This window comes from Plecotus auritus, assembly GCF_963455305.1.
Source record: "Plecotus auritus genome assembly, chromosome: X".
Lineage (NCBI taxonomy): Eukaryota > Metazoa > Chordata > Mammalia > Chiroptera > Vespertilionidae > Plecotus > Plecotus auritus.
This window is the reverse complement of record NC_137784.1, coordinates 8673330-8693310: the sequence shown is the minus strand read 5'-3', so window position 1 is coordinate 8693310 and position 19981 is coordinate 8673330. Positions and strand designations below refer to the sequence as shown.

At 40.1% G+C, this 19981-nt stretch overlaps 1 protein-coding gene across 1 annotated transcript in view; it reads left to right on the top strand.

Annotated features, from left to right (window-relative positions):
• The window catches only part of CLTRN (collectrin, amino acid transport regulator), a 31930-nt gene extending 19370 nt beyond the window's left edge, over positions 1-12560 (top strand). Inside the window, exons 5-6 of the mRNA XM_080653915.1 lie at positions 2332-2526; positions 11778-12560. Of these exons, the coding sequence (XP_080510041.1) occupies positions 2332-2526; positions 11778-11934 (352 nt within the window). The 3' untranslated portion in view covers positions 11935-12560. The remainder of the gene's footprint in view (positions 1-2331; positions 2527-11777) is intronic.
• The last annotated feature ends 7421 nt before the right edge of the window (positions 12561-19981 follow it).

The window sequence follows — 19981 nt, the reverse complement described above, 5'->3', positions numbered from 1 at the left end:
AATACTTTAAAGAATAAAATAAAATTTTAAAAAAAGAAAAGAAAGGAAACAATACCAAGAGGGAAGGATAGAGTGAAAAGAAGGATGTGGCATTTAGAGTGCAGGCAAGAGAAATTTCAAGTCTGAAGGATCTATATAGTTGGGCAAAATAATACTAGTTATACCTGATTTGCCTAACAGTTTTTGCTTCACAGGCATGTTTGTATGCATCTGTGGCATTTAATACCAATGCCAGTCCTTTTTGAGTCATTATTCTTATTCCACATTTATAAATGAGGAAATTGAGATTCAGGGAGATTAATAGATTTTCTAAGGCCACCATGCTAGAAAAATAAACAGCAAGAACTTGAACCCAGGCATGCTGCCACCAAGTCCAGTGGATTTTTTTTCTCTCTCTACTAGAGTGTTTACACCTATAGAATCAGGTGAGGGAATGACTGACCAGTTCTAAGATGGCTGTTTTAGCTGTTTTGTGAGGGTCTGCCGTATTCAAGGCCAGTCTTGGCTGAAAGATTCTTACTGATTGATACCTATTGGGGATTTCAGTGGTGGACTGAGGTTTAGTCTGTACTGAACTGGAACTTCTAATCAGCCTGAAAGGTGATAGAATAGCAAAGTGTTAACCAACCAGTAGATAGGATGAGAATGCAGAGCAACTTTTCATTTTACTCTGACTTAGGCCTTAGAGTTCATTATTTTGTGGAAATATTTGTGTTCCTGGATTATCAGTATTAGGTTGTAAAAAAAGAAAACATTCCACAGTTTGGTAAAAATCACATTGACATTATCCCCTGCTGTAGATTATCTGGTTGGGATTATCCTTTATATTAATGAATAATCATGCCTCAGCATAGATTTTTATTTGCTAAAGGAGGTCTTTCCTGATAGCTTGGTGCGGATCTGCAGAGATTCTCAAGCCATTACTGTCAAATTCAATACCGGCACTGTATAAGACAGTAGTCACCAGCCATGTGACTATTGAGCACTTGAAATGTAGCTAGTCCAAGGTTAGATATGCTCTAAGTATAAAGAACACACTGAATTTCAAATACTTAATACAAAATAAGACGTGAACCAAGGCAATATTGATTATATGTTGAAATTACATTTTCTTAGATGTATTGGGAAAAATGTATTATTAAAATTAATTTCACTTGTTTGTTTTTACTTTTTAAAAAAATGCAGCTCCTAAAAATTTTTAAGTCACACATAAGACTCACATTGTATTTCTATTTTTCAGGGCTGCTCTAGAGGGAGATGAAGTCAGCTTGTCTAGTGTGAATTCAGTAAAGGCCATACCATATCTCCAAGAAATCTCCTCATCTAGTTTTCAAATTCCAGTTAGAAATTAATTTTTTTTTGGTTTCAGACAAAGAAGTCTTTATAACCAACCCTTCCCTAAGGCATGTTTCCATGCCTCCCTAACTGGTGCCACCACCAAAAATGCAGATTTTCCCCAGGAAAAGTAGCATATTTACCTTTATGCTTTCTAGACTTTTGGACTCCTAAAGCACCATTTACTTTAGTCATATAGAACTACTTGCAGTTTACTGAGAAAATCATACTATACCATGTCTCCATTCCTGTGCTCACTACACAATTTGGTCTAAAGAACTCCTACCTGTTCCTCAAAACACAGTTCAAAAGTTGCCTTCTCAGGAAAGCAGCCCTGACTTCTCACTATAATGTACTTAGCCCTCTGCTGGGCCCCCTAACTGTACCCATATTTGCCTTTTTCATAGAACATTTTGTATTGCACTGTGATTGTAGAGGAGCTGATCTGTCATCCTTCCCGTAGGTCTTTAGTATTTTTATTTCACATTGTATCTACAGCATGTAGCGCAGTATTTGGTACTTAGTAAGTTTTCCACAAATGTTTGTTGAATTAATGGGGGAAAAGATCCAACTGATGGGTTTGCAACTGCTCCTGGATTAATGTTTTCTTTTCCTGGTTTTCTTTTGTTCTCATGTTCATCATTTACTTGTTAACATATAATTTTATCTTTTGGGGCTGTTGGTATTTATGCAAATCACCTTAAATAGATCCTTGTCATTTTAATCTAGATGCTACCCTCTTAGGAAATAAAACATGGTGGGCAGAGCTCAAAGTTCAGGACTTCTGGTTACTTCTAGAACATTTGCAACAAGGGAGAGCAGTAGTGCATAGAAGAGCACCTCTCTGGCAGTGAGCACATTAACTTATGAAAAGAATACCACAGCATGAGTGCCCTCGTCAAACTGTCTAATCATGGAGAGATAGGTCTACATTTTCTGTTCCTAATTTTTTTTTTCTGTCTTGTTTTCTTTGTTTTTATTGTCATTGTATTTTAGAATGAATAGGAACCGGATCAACAATGCCTTCTCTTTGAATGACCAGACTCTGGAATTTTTAAAAATTCCTTCCACTCTTGCACCACCCACTGACCCATCTGTGCCCATCTGGATTATTATATTCGGTGTGGTATTTTGTTTCGTCATAGTTGCAATCACACTATTGGTTTTATCAGGAATCCGGCAACGTAGAAGGTAAGATATTGAAAGGGAATGATTAAAGAGTGTTTTTCTGTTTGCTCATGACTTGGAAAAATAAGGAGAGGATTTGTCCCTAGCTGAAGATAAAGCCTTATATCTGAAACTTTGAAAAAAATGGTGATTTAAAAAATATCATCTATGCTCTTGTATTTAGAGGCTTTTTAGAGTCCAATGTCCCTTATTTAATTATGCTTCTTTCCATTACTATAATTCTCTGTATTCTACACCATATGAATGTTACATATCCAGAGTCAATTTTAAATCTACGTTATGATTTTATAAGCTAGATATACAGAGCTAAGACTTTTTGGGTGGGCAGAGTTGGTCTTTGGTAGTCATCCACCTCCAAATGCCAGCACTTCCAGTTATTTCCTCCCCACCTTGGCCTACCTCTTCTTGGCCTAGTGCCTGTAGCTGCCATCTTGTCCCAGATTCTTTTTGGCTGTTTTGTACTTCCTCCCTTTGATGGATGCTCATCCCTGTCTAGTGCTTATGGTATGATATAGAACTGCATTCCTCAAAGTGGCCTTTGAATAAACTCCCTGAATCAGACTCACCTGGAACACTTGTTTCAAATGTAGGTTCCTTGGCTTTATCACAGACCCACTAAATTAGAATCTCTGAATGGGACGCATTTTAATAAATATTCAGGTTACATTAATTAACTTATTTTGACAGCTTCCAAGTTAGCACCTTATGAATAGATTTCCACTCCTTGAGTTTATTTACCTGGATGCTGGGACACTTGCAAATTTTGCTGTCTAAATGATTGATATTACTTCAAGAGAGAACTTCAGACTAGTGGCGGAGTTAGTAAGGTGCAGGGTGAGAAGAGACAGGATTTCTCAGCTTGATGAAAGGAGAAAACTTTGTTTACAAGTACCTCTGATACAGAGGGGAAGTGGAGGGAGGCCTCAACTCTTCACTAGACACTTGATGCTTCTAAACCTTTTTTTCTGACACCGAGAAAGGAAAATTCTGATAAGTGGGACATGCATTGTTTTCAAAAGGCTTGATGCCCAGATAGGACATGTAAGATCTGTTTGGCCAAGTGTGTGTTCAACTCAATGTTTCTCCTGAGGTTTGCTACTTTCCATGTGTTTCACCTTAGTTACTAACACAAAGGAATGATTTTAAATCATGGGCTTTATAATTTTTCACAAATGATAAGTGAAATGCTGTGGAATAAATGTGATTTATGTCTAGTCCCAAATTAAACTCAAAGATTGAGATCAAGTTGTGCTTGCTTGATTTTCTTGAGCTTGGCATGATATGTAATACAAAGAAACTTGGTACAAGTCGTTTATTATTATTTTTTGAATATTAAGAAATATTATCTGTAATATTTGAATACTTACATTGAATATTTTACAGTTTTGCATTAATCCTAAAATGCTATAATTCTATGGCTTCTATTGATTGTAACCTTTATGGATTGACTTTATCTCCTTGTTTCCCAATATAGTATAGGAGTTTAAAAAATGGACTCTGGAGATAAACTGCTTAGATTCCAAGTATTTATCACCTGATTCTGCTCTTATATATAATCCATTAACTGTATGGATATCAGGAAGCACAGGCAATGAGTCAGGGAAATCAAGCTCAGGCGAATATGGTTTGTGGTGCTAGAATCATGTTGGTTAATTTTTTTCCTCTGTGTGCAGATAACTTTGCTAGAGCAACAGTGAGGTATACTAGAAATAATTAACTTGGTGGGGTAAAAAGAATTAATGCAGTAAAGTGCTTAGAGTGGTGCCTGGCATACAGTGAGCGCTCAATAAGTGTTAGCTGTTACTATTATTTTATTATCCTGCCATTTGCTGGCCTTTCAGCTAGTTTGTGCTGGGATCAGCTCTTTCCTTCTGAGTAGATTCTACAGTAATATAATAATTGGGTGTGTAGCATCATAATCTGTTGCCTGGGAGAAGTGAGGCTGTTGTCACAGCTTTGCCTCCACAAATTCATTTCATGTTCAAACTAGGAAAACAGATGGACAAATCCCTTTGTAAACCTGGAGAGCATCAATAATTAGCAAATATAGTCAGGACAATTATGACAACGTTCTGAAGATAAATTGATTTGTTGTGTTTTAAGTTTGCTATAATCTGGTGGGTTTCTCTTGAGCAAAGTATTATTTCAAAGTGAGGAGAGGGTATAGTTTTAAGTGGGGAGAGCCGATAATTGTGATGAAAGCCTTTTCTAATCATGGAAAAGATATGATCTGTCCCTAAAACTTTTAGTCTTGAGGGAGACAAGATGAACTGCATTTACTTCACAATGATGTCTGTACTAGATCTATGACTAGCCCCAGCCCAGATATAGATGTTTTAGTTCTTTTGTCAGCCTTATGATGATGTTGATGATGATGATGGTGTTGGTAGTAATAATGATGATAGTGATGGTGGATGATGATGTTGACAATGATGGTTATAATAGTGAGGGTGATGTGATAATGGTAATGGTGATGATGTCGATGATGTGCTGTGTATGTTTTAGTAGAAAGAGCACTGGATCAATACTATTGGTTTTGCGTTCCAGTCTCAGGCCCTGGCATTTATTAGCTGAGTGAGCTTGAGTATGTCACATATGGAAAATGAGAATAATATTTTTCACCTAGCTCCCTAATTGTTGCAGAAATTTTAGAGCTAATAATTGTGTTTTTTTCTTTGCTGTTCTTAAATGTGCATACTCAATAGGAATCAAATATGTGTTTTGAGTGAAGCCTGCGAGACTAAATAGAGTTCTAGGTCCCCTGCTTTCACCAATCTTGTTGCATTCTGAAAGACAAGTTACTCTACATATTTGAATCTTAGCTCAAATATGAAAAATAGGGATACCAATACATTCTTCATAATATTGCAATGGGAATTAAAGGAAATGATGTGTGCAAAGCACTGGTTTCTGCCATGTAATAGATACTAATTAGTATTATGGCTATCACATGGCAGATATAAAGTGACCTGCCTACAGATATATGGTTAGAAAGTACTGGTACCATTGTTTAAAACAAGGCAGACTTGATCCCAAAGCACACCAATCTCACTGTGCTGCAATGCCCACTGAAATTGTTCCAGCAACATGATTTTCCCCAGGAATCATCCATATTGATTATGAGGACAGCCCCAATTCTCCAATAATTTATTATGTGTTTAAAAATCATATTTGTCTATCTTTTGTTGTTTTAATGGCTATTCTTGGGCCTTGTCTCTTCAGCCCTATCTTTTTGAAGGAAGACAGAAGTACTCCACCACTACTTTATCTTGAGCAATCCCTATTCATTAACACCCCCTAGTTCTGAGGGACATGTGATACTTCTTTTGTCCCCTCTTCTCTCTAGATCTGTGGGAGATTATTCACTCTCAAGGCTCCTAGGGGCTAGTTTCAGGTATTTTAGTCACTTAAAAATATCTATATATCTATATATTATTGATTTCAGAGAGGAAGGGAGGGGGAGAAAGAGATAGGAACATCAATAATGAGAGAGAATCATGGATCAGCTGCCTCCTGCATACCCCACACTGTGGATCAAGCCCATAACCGGGCACATGCCCTGACCAGCAATCGAACCGTGACCTCCTGGTTCATAGGTCGACACTCAACCATTGAGCCATGCCAGCTGGGCCAGTCACTTTTTTTATTATTCTCTTCCTGAACTACCTGACATTACAGGAACAGCAGAAGTCATTTAACACTTCATTTTATTTTTCAGGATTTTTTTTCAGAACAACAACTCGGAATGATTCAGAAAGATAGTTAAGTTTTATTATTCTTAGTAGAAGCAATGCACAGGCAGTGAATCAGTTTATTACAGTACACACCATGAAACGTGACAAAGTGCTATATCACTACTGTAAGATCACCTTTGAACTGCTTATCATCTCCACCAGCCAGAATGTTACTGACGCTGCAATTTGTGAAGCCCAGCAATGTCAAGACTCTGTACAACTGACTCTGAGGTCACAAAAGAACAATATGTGCCTACTTTGCCACTGACACAGCTCAGTTTGCTAAATTTCCACAGCAATTGCACTCAGAATCTCTTTTGGTTGAGAAATCCTTCTTCTAAAAAATATAAACTTGTCCTCATCTGTTTGCATCTTCCTTTTTAGTTCCTCCCCATTCCTTTGTGATGACGGATGGATTATTTTTCCTTTGTGGTTGAAGAGGGGGAGGCAAGATTCCTTGCAGTGATCTGCCTGGATTCAGATCTCTGCAGTTTTCTAATTCCATAAAAACATTTTTAAAGTGAAGAAACTGGTAAATAAATACTGGCAGCTGTTATTTCCAACACTGTTGCATTGCCACCTACTCCAGACTGCTCCATCCACTAAGATTTTTGTAATATGGCTTTCATACCTAACACAGAAATTTTAGGGTAAGATTGGACTGTTTAAAATTTCCTTATTGTTATGGATATTTTTATTCACTCCAAGCCCAATCAGGAGTGACTTGGGGGAAAATTGATTGAGCTAGGCATTTTTTTTCTTTCTTTTTTTTTTTTTTAAAATATATTCTATTCATTCTTCTACAGAGAGGAAGGGAGAGGGACAGACAGTCAGAAACATCGATGAGAGAGAAACACCGATGAGCTGCCTCCTGCACACCCCCCACTGGGGATGTGCCCGCAACCCAGGTACATGCCCCCGACCGGAATCAAACCTGGGACCCTTCAGTCCACAGGCCGACGCTCCATCCATTGAACCAAACCAGTTAGGACGAGCTAGGCATTTTTAATGATAATTTATAAATATACATTTGTTTCCAGGGCTTCATCCCTACTAAAATATCACTCCTCTCTTTTATAATCTATGAAAAATGGAGGGAGGGAGCATAAGTGAAATTTGGAGTTTTTCCCTTTTATTGAATCTATTCTTTTCACTTTAGGACATGGACTGTGTCTCTTCCAACATATAGTAGGCACTTAAAACATAGTTATTGAATGAATGTTGGGTACTATGAGTGAAATGATGAGATTGATCATTATAGAATGTCAGTTTTGTTTTTTGTTTTTTGCTTTCTGGAGGACATGGAAAGTAACAATACTCCTGTCCAGAAGAGGAGGGGCCAGAGTATTCTAATCCTCTGGTAGGTGATATCATCTGGCAGGAGGACCTTCTCATCACATGAAACTCTATGCCCACCCCAACCTGTGTTGATCTCTGATTGCTGGGGCCTGGAATAGCCATTGTAGTGCCTCACTCTGAGGATGGAGAAACACAGAAGCCTATCCTTTCCTAGGTCTCTGGGACTATAACCCCCAACTTTCAACCCAGCATTGGGTCTTATAGTGACACATTTGACAGAGGCATATAAAATGGCACAATACTTTCAAGTGATGACAGTGGGATCTACAGTATTGGATGCTACTTTCATTATGAACTGTAGCTATTTGAAATTATCTAATAAACCATCAACAAAGCCTGGCAAAATCTATACTAACTCCTAATTCCTAAGGTAGGATAATGAATATTTTCTTCCATCCATTTGAAAAAATAACAAGAGATAGAGGAAATAACACGTATGTATATGTCCTTCCTTCCTTCCTTCCTTCCTTCCTTCCTTCCTTCCTTCCTTCCTTCCTTCCTTCCTTCCTTCCTTCCTTCCTTCCTTCCTTCCTCCCTCCCTCACCACCCCCCGTCTTTCTTTTCAGTGGATCGCATTCAAGATATACCTTTGGGTACTGTCTGAATAACTTAGTCCATCCGCCCATCCATCCATCCATCCATCCATCCATCCATCCATCCATTAACTTTTTATCCTCCCAATCAGTCATTGATATACATTCATTGATCCATCCATTTACCCTCTGTATAGCAAGCTAGCCAGCCACCTATGTGTCTGTTCATCCAATTCTAAGCCTACTCTGTGCTGAGTCCAGATTAGCTGTTTTATAAAATATCTTTAAATTTATTTGGATTTCGATTACTCTGATTACTTCCTCCTGAGAGATTAAGGTTAAAAAATTGGTGATGGGGTGGGGCAGGAACACAGAATTACATATATAATATATAATTTTAGTGTGTCACATCTGGAGGCACTTGTGAATTTGTCTCATTTGTTGGTGATGTTCACCAAATTCCTCCCTTGACAAAATACAAATGTCTCTTTATAATTAGTACATTGCTTGTGGGGGTGATATATTGAGACCATGTAAATATCCTGTTCCCTAACCATTTCTCATTCAGTGGTTTAGCATCCATTCATGAGCCTCATTAGAATAAATTATAGTGGTGATTTTCTGTTACTCCTTCTATATCAGCTACCATTCTTTCATAAACACAAGCTCTCTCTTTTCTCTCTCTCTCTTCATACTCCATATTATTTAAAGCATATTGAAGTGGACTTTCATATAGGACTAATAGGAAACTCTACCTCAGTCATCACTGGGGCATCTTCACCACCACCTCACCTTCCAGAGTCACTAAGGTTCTAAGGCACTTCCATAGTGGTGGGAGTCTGTCCCGGTCACCACAGCAATGCCTATCATCCCAGACATGTGATCATTCAGGTCTGCCTCTTTGGAGTTTCCTTAAATTCCTGGGACAATAGAATCTTTGGTAAGTCTGGAAGCTTTGTGCTTAACATCATGTTTCCACCATGCCCCAACACTTAACTTGTGATAAGCCTCAGGGAAACTCCTCCTCCCTGTGATTGCCTAGAGGTACCCACTTCTCTTTTTTGCCCCTTACCTCTATGATATCAAGCATAATTGGCTCAACTGTTTTGGTCTTTCACAAAAGACAGGAAGAACCTTTCAATTAAAGTCTGTAGCTTTCCACACTCCAAGGAAATATTAAGGGCCTGGTTACCACTTGGGTTGGGGTAGCAGTGTCTACAAAGGGTCTGAGAATGAAAACTCAAAATTGATCCTGTCATGTAGTATTTTTGAAATGACCTGGAATTATAGCTATGAGATGTAATGTAATCAGTAAAATGTGTTTTGAGTTCCAAAAACATGGCTTACAAATAAATACAATTGTTTTGTAATGAGTAGAGCCAAGCAGTGATACCTACAATTTATAATGTTTACTTCCTTTCTCTAAAGTAATGTGAGTTTGCTTCTTCATAAGCCATTTCAATTTGATTTTCACTCAACATTTGCAGACCATTAATTTGTCAAATCCTGTGAGAGGAATTTATTACTTTTTTCAATTCAATTTTTGTGAAGTTCTCCTAGAGCCAAATTTTTTAACTTACTAATTTACCATACATTTTCCTCATATTCCTGCATTCAATTTGTGTGTTAATGTAATGTATATATGTGTGTATGCAAACATAAGCATTTATATAAATATACATATGTATTCATATGTATACATATGTTTGTATTCCAAGTAAGATCATTCGATTTGATCAATATGTATATGTCATCCATGAAGACTTCTTATCTTGATAGCATCTTTTCACCACATCAGCTCTTTTTTAAAATATTTTATTGGTTTTTACAGAGAGGAAGAGAGAGGGAGAGAGAGTTAGAAACATTGATCAGCTGCCTCCTGCACACCCCCCACTGGGGATGTGCCCGCAACCAAGGTACATGCCCTTGACCGGAATCGAACCTGGGACCCTTGAGTCTGCAGGCCGACGTTCTATCCACTGAGCCAAATGGGTTAGGGCACCACATCAGCTCTTTATGAGCTTTGAAACTTATTTGAAAACTAGGGGCCCAGTGCACAAATTTGTGCACCTTGAAAGGAACTGTGGGCTGCGAGGCTGCAGTGGGCACTATCGGCCCATCCTCCACGCCCCTGCCTGGCTCCTCCCACTGCGGCCCCTGGTCCCCTGTCTGCCAGCAGTCTTACTTCCCCCACTCCCCCGCCGTTGCTCCCACATGCTGATGGAGCCAGCCCTGCTCTCACCTGCTGATGGTGTGGAGTGATTGGGGCCAGTGCCGGCAGCGGGTGCTAGTGGGGCTGTTGCCATCAGCAGGTGTGAGTGGCAGCCACTGCCCCAATCGCCCCTCAGGAGCTGGGGGAGGTGCAGAAGCCCTTGGGGGCAATTGGGGCTGGCAGCTGCTGGTGCTGAGCGATTGGGACCAGCGCCGGGCACCAGCAGCAGGTGCGAGCAGCGGCTCTGGCGCTGGCAGTGGGTGCGAGTGGGGCCGGCAACAGCAGCAGGTGCAAGCCCCGGGCAGGATCGTGGCATGCGGGAGCAAATAATTTTCAGTAACCACCAGAGGTTTACCCTGATGACAGCAACCAGCGTCCCACCTTAGTCTGGCACCCCTGCTCACCTGCTCCACCATCCCACCACGGCCAACACCCGCCATGTTCCGTGCACACTTCCTAGTGGTCAGCGCACATCATAGCAACCAGTTGTTTGGTTGTTCACCATTTGGTCTATTTGCGTATTAGAGTTTTATATCCTATCTAATAAAGGAGTAATATGCAAATTGACCATCACTCCAACATACAAGATGGCCACCCCCATGTGGTCAAAGATGGCTGCCGCCATGTGGACACAAGATGGCCATCACAAGATGGTCAGCAGGGCAGGGTAGTTAGGAGAGACTAGGCCAGCAAGGGAAGGGCAGTTGGGGGTGACCAGGCCTGCAGGGGAGGGCAGTTAGGGGTGACTGGGCTGGCAGAGGAGGGCAGTTGGGGGTGACCAGGCCTGCAGGGGAGGGCAGTTAGGGGTGACTGGGCTGGCAGAGGAGGGCAGTTGGGGGTGACCAGGCCTGCAGGGGAGGGCAGTTAGGGGTGACTGGGCTGGCAGAGGAGGGCAGTTGGGGGCGACCAGGCTGGTAAGGGAGGGCTGTTGGGGGCGACCAGGCCAGCAGGGGAGGGCAGTTAGGGGTTACCAGGCCTGCAGGGGAGGGCAGTTAGGGATGACCAGGCCAGCAGGGGAGGGCAGTTAGGGGCAATTGGGCTGGCAGGGGAACAGTTAGGTGTCAATCAGGCTGGCAGGGGAGTGGTTAGGGGGTGATCAGGCTGGCAGTCAGGCGAGCAGTTGGGAGCCAACAGTCCTGGATTGTGAGAGGGATGTCTGACTGCCCGTTTGGGATCGGGCCTAAACAGGCAGTCAGACATCCCAGAATGGGTCCCAGATTAGAGAGGGTGCAGGCTGGACTGATGGACACACACACCTCTGTGCACAAATTTTGTGCACCGGGCCTCTAGTATATAAATATAGCATAAGTTTTTCATCATTCTAAGTTTCCTCTTTCCTTTCCTGCTTTCCCTATTTGTGTAAAAGACCATGCTTTCTCCTCCTAGATTCCAATAATTCTTTTTATGTGCATTTAGGAAGAACAAAGGACCATCTGAAGTAGATGACACTGAAGATAAGAGTGAAAACACGATCACAATTGAAAATGGCATCCCCTGTGACCCCCTAGATACGAAGGGATGGCACATTAATGACACTTTCATGACAGAGGATGAGCGGCTCACCCCTCTTTGAAGGGCTGCTATTCTGCTTCCCAATAAACTCAACACATGTTTCTGTGCAACTGTTGAGTACCACAAATTATTAAGGGCAGATTACATATTTTGTTTCACCATTCTTCTTTTGTAAGAAAATTTGAATGTGCATGAAAGTGAAAGGCAATCAATAATACCTGTGAAGACCATTGGAATCATAAGCTGTTGACTATTCCCAATATTCTAAAGTATTTCCCTGACAGCACAGTGTGTAAGTGTAGTCATTTGGTGTTTGTAATTATTGATTTAGAAGTCCATCAGTATTTAAGCATTTTCAAAAATAAGGACTATCTATATTTTAAACTCTGGAGACCTAAGGAAAAATATTTTTCCAATGGAGAATCCCTATAATATGGTGTGGAAATAATTATGAATATTATTTATATCATTCTGTATATGACTAAGCATGGATAAAAGTAATTATTGTACAAGGAATGGATAAAAATGGAAGTATTGATAAACAAGGTAGAATTTGATCCTGTTATAACTGTTGCTTGTATATTTTCTGTCAATCTCTACTAGTGCAGCTCTATCTGTTGACTTTTTCTGCAATTTGTAGAAGTACAATCCATACTAAATAAAATGCCAATTATTTTTTTGATTATGTGACTGTGGTCTGAGGTTTATTTTTACACTGTGAAACAGTAAGCCTAATTTTTATTATATTTAATCTGTTCTACAGACCTAGAAATGAATTATTTTTGTTGTGTGTATCCTTCCTTGAAGACATCTTGTACTTTTTAGAATTGGTTTTCCTTTCAGATAGGCCATGTGTCATTCTAAATGCTAATAATTATTATACACTTATTAATAGAAAATTTACTGCTCAGTCTCCCACTGCTATCACCCATAGTTGATGTAACAGCAACAGTCTCTAGCTCACTTCCCTGCCTCCAGTACTGCTCCCTGGGTATCGACTCTAAGATGGATACTTACATGAAGGTTTATTGAGGTCTGCTCTTAGGAAATACACCTGTAAGAAGTGAGGAAGGCGCGAGTGTGGCAGACAGACTTTAAGATACCTACCATCTCCTGATGTTTACACCTCCATGCAACCTGCACTCCTTGAGTAAGGATGGGACCTGTGACTTGCTTCTAATGAATAGAATACAGCGAAGGTGATGAGCCATCACTCCTGCAATTACTTTAAATTATGTCTAAGCAGACTTGTTCTAGAGACTCTCCTTGATGGCTTAAGTAAGTGGCCGTTGGGAAAGCCCATATGAAAGAAACTGAGCAGCCTCTAGGAATTGCTGCTGGCCTGCTGGCACTGAAGGCAGCCTCTAATCAATCAATAGCCAGCAAGAAGCTGGGGTCCTCAGTCCTACAAACACAAGGAAACTGATTCTGTTAACAACTGGAGTCAAGTCTCTAGATAAGAATACAGTCCGGCCAGCACTTTGCAGCCTGAGCAGAGGATCCAGTTACGCTGACCCATGGGCATTGTGAGATGATCAATTTGTTTTTTAAGGCACTAAGTTTTGAGGTAATGTTTTATACAGCAATAGGAAACTAATGAAGTAGGATTAGACAGAGGAAGAAGTGACCAGCAACATGGTTACAACAGAAGCCTCAGCCAGTCCTTCAGGGAGGTTAGGAGCTGAGATTGTCCCTGATTGAGTGAGGGAAGATGGATGGGCCTTTGTATCTCATTAGCCAGTTATGGCCATGGGTGCTGTCTGGGAGAGGGTCTGCCCTTGGGAAAGATAGCTCCCTGTGGCTGGGGACAATTCCCATGGAAGGACTCAGTTGTGAGACTTTTAAAAGCCAATATTTCCAGAAGCTGAGGATATATGTACATGAGCCCTGAAGAGAAGGCCTTGTGGACCCCCAGAATGTCCACCACACCCTTTCCAGATCATTGGCTACAATATAGCTTGAATGAATATCCAAAATGCAAACCTAATCCTGTTGGTTCCTAATATAGAAGCTTTTATTTTTATTTATTTTAAAAATTATATTTATTGGAGGTGACATTGGTTGATAGTAACATCATATAATTTTCAGTTGTACATCTTATAATTTAACATCTGTATACTCTGTTGTATGCTCACTAAATGGCATCGTATTTTCTTTAGGATAAAGCCAGACTTCTTAACACTGGGCCAACTGTAGTTTCACCTTTACTTTCCTCTCTAACTTCATCTCTCACCCTTTCTTCCTTTTCTATCTCTTTGCCTTTCTTTTATCAATCATAATAGTTCCCTCACGTCTAGGTCTTTGAACAAGGTGTACCCTCTACCTAGAACACTCTTCTGTATCTCTCAGCTACTCTTCCAGCTTATCCTTAGGGTCTATCTCACTTAAACATCTTGCCTTCCTAGAGGTCTTTGCTGGACGTCCTGGCTTTGTGCTTTTAGAATGCTCAGATAATTATGCTCATCTTGTACTTTATATTTAAATGTGTTTTATGGAAGAAGGGGACCACAAACCAAGAGTGCCCTAGGGCCCCCCAAAACCCTAATATAGCCTGTCTCTCTAAACATTTTCGTAACCCACTTTAGTTTGCTCCCACCTCTAATTTGATAGAATTAATTATTGGTTGTACCCTCACCATATCTATATAAATTTTCAATTGTAATGATTATAATATTTCATTTTATTTATTTGTTTACATATCTATCTTCACCCTAAATATAATATTCTTAGAGGCAGTTTTCAAGTCAGTTAGCATACTGTCTTGTCTTCCTCTTCCCTTCCTTTCTCCCTTCCCTTTTTCTTTCATTTATTCTGCAATGGTGAGCAAAACTGAACACAGTCCCTGGCCTCATAGAGCTAGAAGTCTGCATAGTCAGAGCTCAATAAATGTGTGCTTATAGACAAGCATGTGAAATTGTAGTTGTTGCAAGCTCATAGTCTTATCCCTTCTGAGAGCAAAGCCAGAATTTGTGGGTGCAAGGTTTTTGACTTGGACACCATTTTTACTTGGAAACCATATGCTCTTTATTATTATTAGAGCTTCCTTATTTTTAGGAGAGGAATGAGTTTTGATCTCATTGGCAACGTATGATTTACTAAAGAACCATTTTCTATCTTACATCCTTTTGAGTTGTATACACCAGAATAGGGTATCTTTGCATATAGAACTGATGAAACATCTTCTGAATTCAATCAGTGTGTACTAGCAAGCAAAATCCAAAACATGTATTGTCATGAAGATGGAAATTGTTCTTGGTAGGGAGAAAAAAGTTTAGATATTACAATGGTTTATATTCCTCCAAAGAGAAACAGTACATAAACAGATACAAAGTATATCTATGGCATTAAAATTTCATGGGTAAGCTATCAGGAAAATATGTCTAAAATGTCTCAATAATGGGAAAAATGGTTGAGAAACACTGATCCTAGATAGGCTTATTATTTTTAAGGCATAGATAAGCCAATTTGATCACTAAATCATTTTCTTCACTGTGTTTATTCTCATGCCAAGGGGGATTTATTCCAGTTGCAAAGGTCTGTTCCACTAAATATACTTATTGGGTAAGTCTTCTATGCTAGCAGAGATGTGCTGTAAACCTGACAGTCAATATAACAGCAAAATGGAGCTTATGTGTCCTGCCTACTGCCTTTGACAAACACTCTGGGTAATCAGAGTGTAGCAATCATCAACTACACCTTCCATTTTTAATGTAATGATCCTGCTATGTGCCACAAGGGAACACATTGCGAGGTGATATGTACTGGAAATAAAATGTTGTAAAGCAATTGGAAATATCGCTGTCATTCAAGTCCCCAAGTCCTTAACAAAAGCTACAATGAAACTGGAAAGATGGAAGTGTCTGAAAACCAAGTCACTACAGAAAAAAAAATTAGCTGGTATGGTGAGATCTGGACTTGGTTCACAGAAGTATTGTAAATGCAAAACTTTTGGGGGGTGTAGTTTTCCACGTTTTTCATCAGGACCAACCAATATAAAATATCACTATATAAAATAATGCAGTGAGTTCTTGAATTTAGATGATACATGATCAGATTTCAAATGTGAATGTCACCAAACGAAATATGCACATTTATGATTACTGGATAAGGAACAATAGGATAGAACACAGGTTAAGAACCAAAAATAGTAAGACATTTCTTTTTTTAAATTTTTTATTGATTTCAGAGAGTAAGGGAGAGGGAGAGAGAGATAGAAACATCAGTGATGAGAGAGAATCATTGGTCAGCTGCCTCCTGCATGCCCCACACTAGGGAGCGAGCCCACAACCCTGGCATGTGCCCCTGACCGGAATCGAACCAGGGACCCTTCAGTCCGCAGACCGATGCTTTATCCACTGAGCCAAACCAGCTAAAGCAGTAAAACATTTCTTAGAGTCCAAATCCCCAGTCCTTATTTCACATTCATGGGGTTTCTTAACGTATTTTATTTACCATTTTACATCTTATTTTTCTTCATTAAAGTGTCACATATCTAGTTACCTCAATTACATAAACAAATGTATGGAAGTTTTCTTCTTTCCTGCTATTCTTTTTTTGCCCTTTCCTTCCTTCTTTCCTTCTTTCCTGCCTCAAGAATTTACTGAAATGTCCACTCTATGTAAGATATCATGTAAGGATCAGGAAACATAAACAGAGAAAGAATGTCCTGGAAAGGACCCATTCATTATTTATGACAAAATTAAATTTATTACTAAGAATACCATTCTCATCTAGAAATTGTGGCTTGACTGGATGAATGAACAAATGAATGAGTGAATAATTTCTAGTTATTTATTGAGTTATTTTGCTCTTTATTTTCATAGTATTGTTTAAAAAATAATTTTTATAGGTTATGGGTGCAGAATAAGAGCCAATTTATAAAACATAGTATTAGTTTCCTCTTTAGTCTAACACAGTGGTCACAGTATTAGGGTAGCAGTAGTAGCAGTAGCAGCAGCAGTAGTAATAGTAGTAGTTGTAGTTGGTGTAAGTCTCTATGGTGTTACTGGGCAGTACAGGAGTTTGGCCGGTAAAGAAATGACAGCTGTGTCCCTACATGTCATTTTTCCATAGTTATTCCTTGATGGTGCTTATATTTTTAAAGACTAGTGAATATCCTATATAATAAAACCCTAATATGCAAATCAACCGAACGGCAGAATGACTGGTTGCTATGACATGCACTGACCACTGGGGCTGGTGCTCAACACAGGAGCTTCCCCCTGGTGGTCAGTGTGCTCCCACAGGGGGAGCACCGCTCAGCCAGAAGCCGGGCTCACTGCTGGTGAGTGCAGTAGCAGTGGTGGGAGCCTCTCCTGCCTCCACAGCAGCACTAAGGACCCCTCGGGGGATGTCGACCTGCCAGCCTAAGCAGGCAGGCAGACTTCCCCGAGGAGTCCCGGACTGCAAGAGGGCACAGGCTGGGCTGAGGGACCCCCCCCCTCAGTGCATGAATGTCGTGCACCGGGCCTCTAGTATAACAATAATATAGATGTAGGGTATTGGATGAAGTAATTCATTTAATCAGACCCAGAGAGAGTGATACTATTTTTTTAAGTGTCTAATGTCTTTTGTCCCAATCTGTAAGTAGGTTCCCGAAACAACAGGGATAGGTCATATCCAAGCCCATTGGAAAGGGTGGAACAAAAGCTCTTGAGAATGGCATAGAACAAAGATCAGCACTGGCCACTGGTGGTAGGCAAGCCTGAAAGATGCCATTGTCAGGCACTTTGCTATGTTGAACAAATAGCTCTTACTTTAAAAATTTAGCAAAAGTTCAATTAAGACTCAGGTTTCAATTGCTCTTAGTCATCCTAAACCATTGGTTCACAGCCCACCATAATTAGAGAACAATGAACTATTGTGGCAATATTCAGTTTTTAATCAACGTTGCATTTGAAAACTTATGAGGTTGAACCATATGAAATTGCTGCTATGCAAACACTTTTGACCTAGAAAAATGGCAAATTCTTATGGTCAAGCAATTAGTTTGCTAGTCAGTTCTTTGGAATTTTGGAAAGATGTTACTAAAGATGTTTCATGTAAATACATCATGTAAGACAATCTTCAGGCCAGCTCACAAGAGCATATTAACCCCTGATATAGTTGAAATATTGTACATTTATATTAGAAGACAAAACTGTTATAATGCCAGCAATTCAATGAAATAAAAAGAAAAAGACAATTTAATAAGTACCAGCTTTGGTTGTGTTTTGATTGTCAGTGCTTGAGGAAAAGCAGGTTTTAATGAGAATAAGAAAGTACATGGAACTAGCAAAAGGAACTTATAGACACGATGAAAACCTTTAAAGGACATTGATTCTGGCTAATTAAAAATTAAGTTTATATTCACTGTCATGGCTTCATCATCATCCACTTGCTCCCCAACTTTTGCATTCTGGCTTCCATTCCCATAACCCTGAGGAAACTGCTCCCTCAAAGGTCACTAGTGAATTTCTGGTTGTCAAGGTCACAGATTCTCAGTCTTCATCCTCCTGAATCTCTTTGAATCATTTTACGGTGTAGGGGCATCCTATATCCTCCCCTTTGACACACTCTCCCTTCTTGAATTGTCTGTGATATAGAGAAGTTGAAAGAGAAAGAAATAAACAGGTGAAAAATTGAGTGATTTTTGTGTCAAGTGTAGTGTAGTTCTCAATGGTGAAAAGAAAGAAGAGAGTTGCATCTTGTGCATAATTAAGGCAATGGAGAAAATATTTGGAATTAATTATTATCTCTGATGACCATCAATAGGTTTCCATCCAGAGAAGCCTTGGAGTAGGAGAAAAAGGTGTGCAAGTAGTCATTGTTTATTAAATGTTTAGTTGCTTCACATAGTGGTAGAGAGCACCAGGGCTAGAAGAATACATGTCACAATTCCTTATCTGCAACTCCAAAATCCAAAGACCTATGAAAACTGCTTGGCAGCAACACCTGACCTGAATAGATATGGTGTTCCATATGATATTTATCTATTGTGCTTGATATTATTGAATGCAGAAATATTTAAGTTGTTTGGCAATAGGATTCTACTGGGAGTAGAATAATATATGGCATATGCACAATACCACCAATACAGCCTGATTTCTAATTCTAACACCACCATTTACTAATTGGGTGGTCCCAGGGAAGCAGGGATTCATAAAAGTGGAGAGAAGGCAACCCAGCGAAATAGCTTGTCTCCATTTGATATAAATAGACTAGCTTTAAAAAGAAACTAATACTTGCCCTATTTGCCCAAAGTGTTATTGTGAGAATAGAAATAAATAATAAAAAAGCAAAATTAATAAAGAATATGTGCTTTGTGAATAAAATTTTTATTAAAATTGATTTTGAGCCTGACTGGTTTGGCTCAGTGGTTGAGCATCAACCTATGAACCAGGAGGTCACGGTTCATTCCTGATCAGGACACATGCCCAGGTTGCAGCTTGATCTGCAGTGGGGGGTGTGCAGGAGGCAGCGGATCAATAATTCTCTCTCATCATTGATGTTTCTATCCCTCTCCCTTCCTCTCTGAAATCAGTAAAAATATATTAAAAAATAAAATAAAATTGGTATTGAGACTACTCAACTTGAGACCATAAAGAAGAATAAGAGGGTTCATTTAAGGGAACTTTTTTACTATATAATTATATATTCATACTAGAGGCCTGGTGCATGAAATTTGTGCACAGGAGTGGGGCAGGGGGTCCCCTCAGCCCAGCCTGAACCCTCTCCAATCCAGGACCCCTTGGGGGATGTCCGACTGCTGGTTTAGGCTCGATTGTGGGGATCGGGCCTAAACCAGCAGTCGGACATCCCTCTCACAATCCAGGACCACTGGCTCCTAACTGCTCACCTGCCTGCCTAATCACCCCTAACTGTCCCCCCTGCTGGCCTGGTCACCCCTTACTGCCCTCCCTGCTGGCCTGGTTGCCCCCTACTGCCCCTGGGCTGGCCTGGCCACCCCTAACTGTCCCCCCCACCAGCCTGGTCGCCCCTTACTGCCCCCCCTGCTGGCCTGGTTGCCCCCACACAGCCTGCTGTTCAGTCATTTGTCAGGTTGTTTTGGTCGTGACGGCCCCTGGCTTTTTATATATTAGGATCTATAATGGCTGAATCTCAGAACT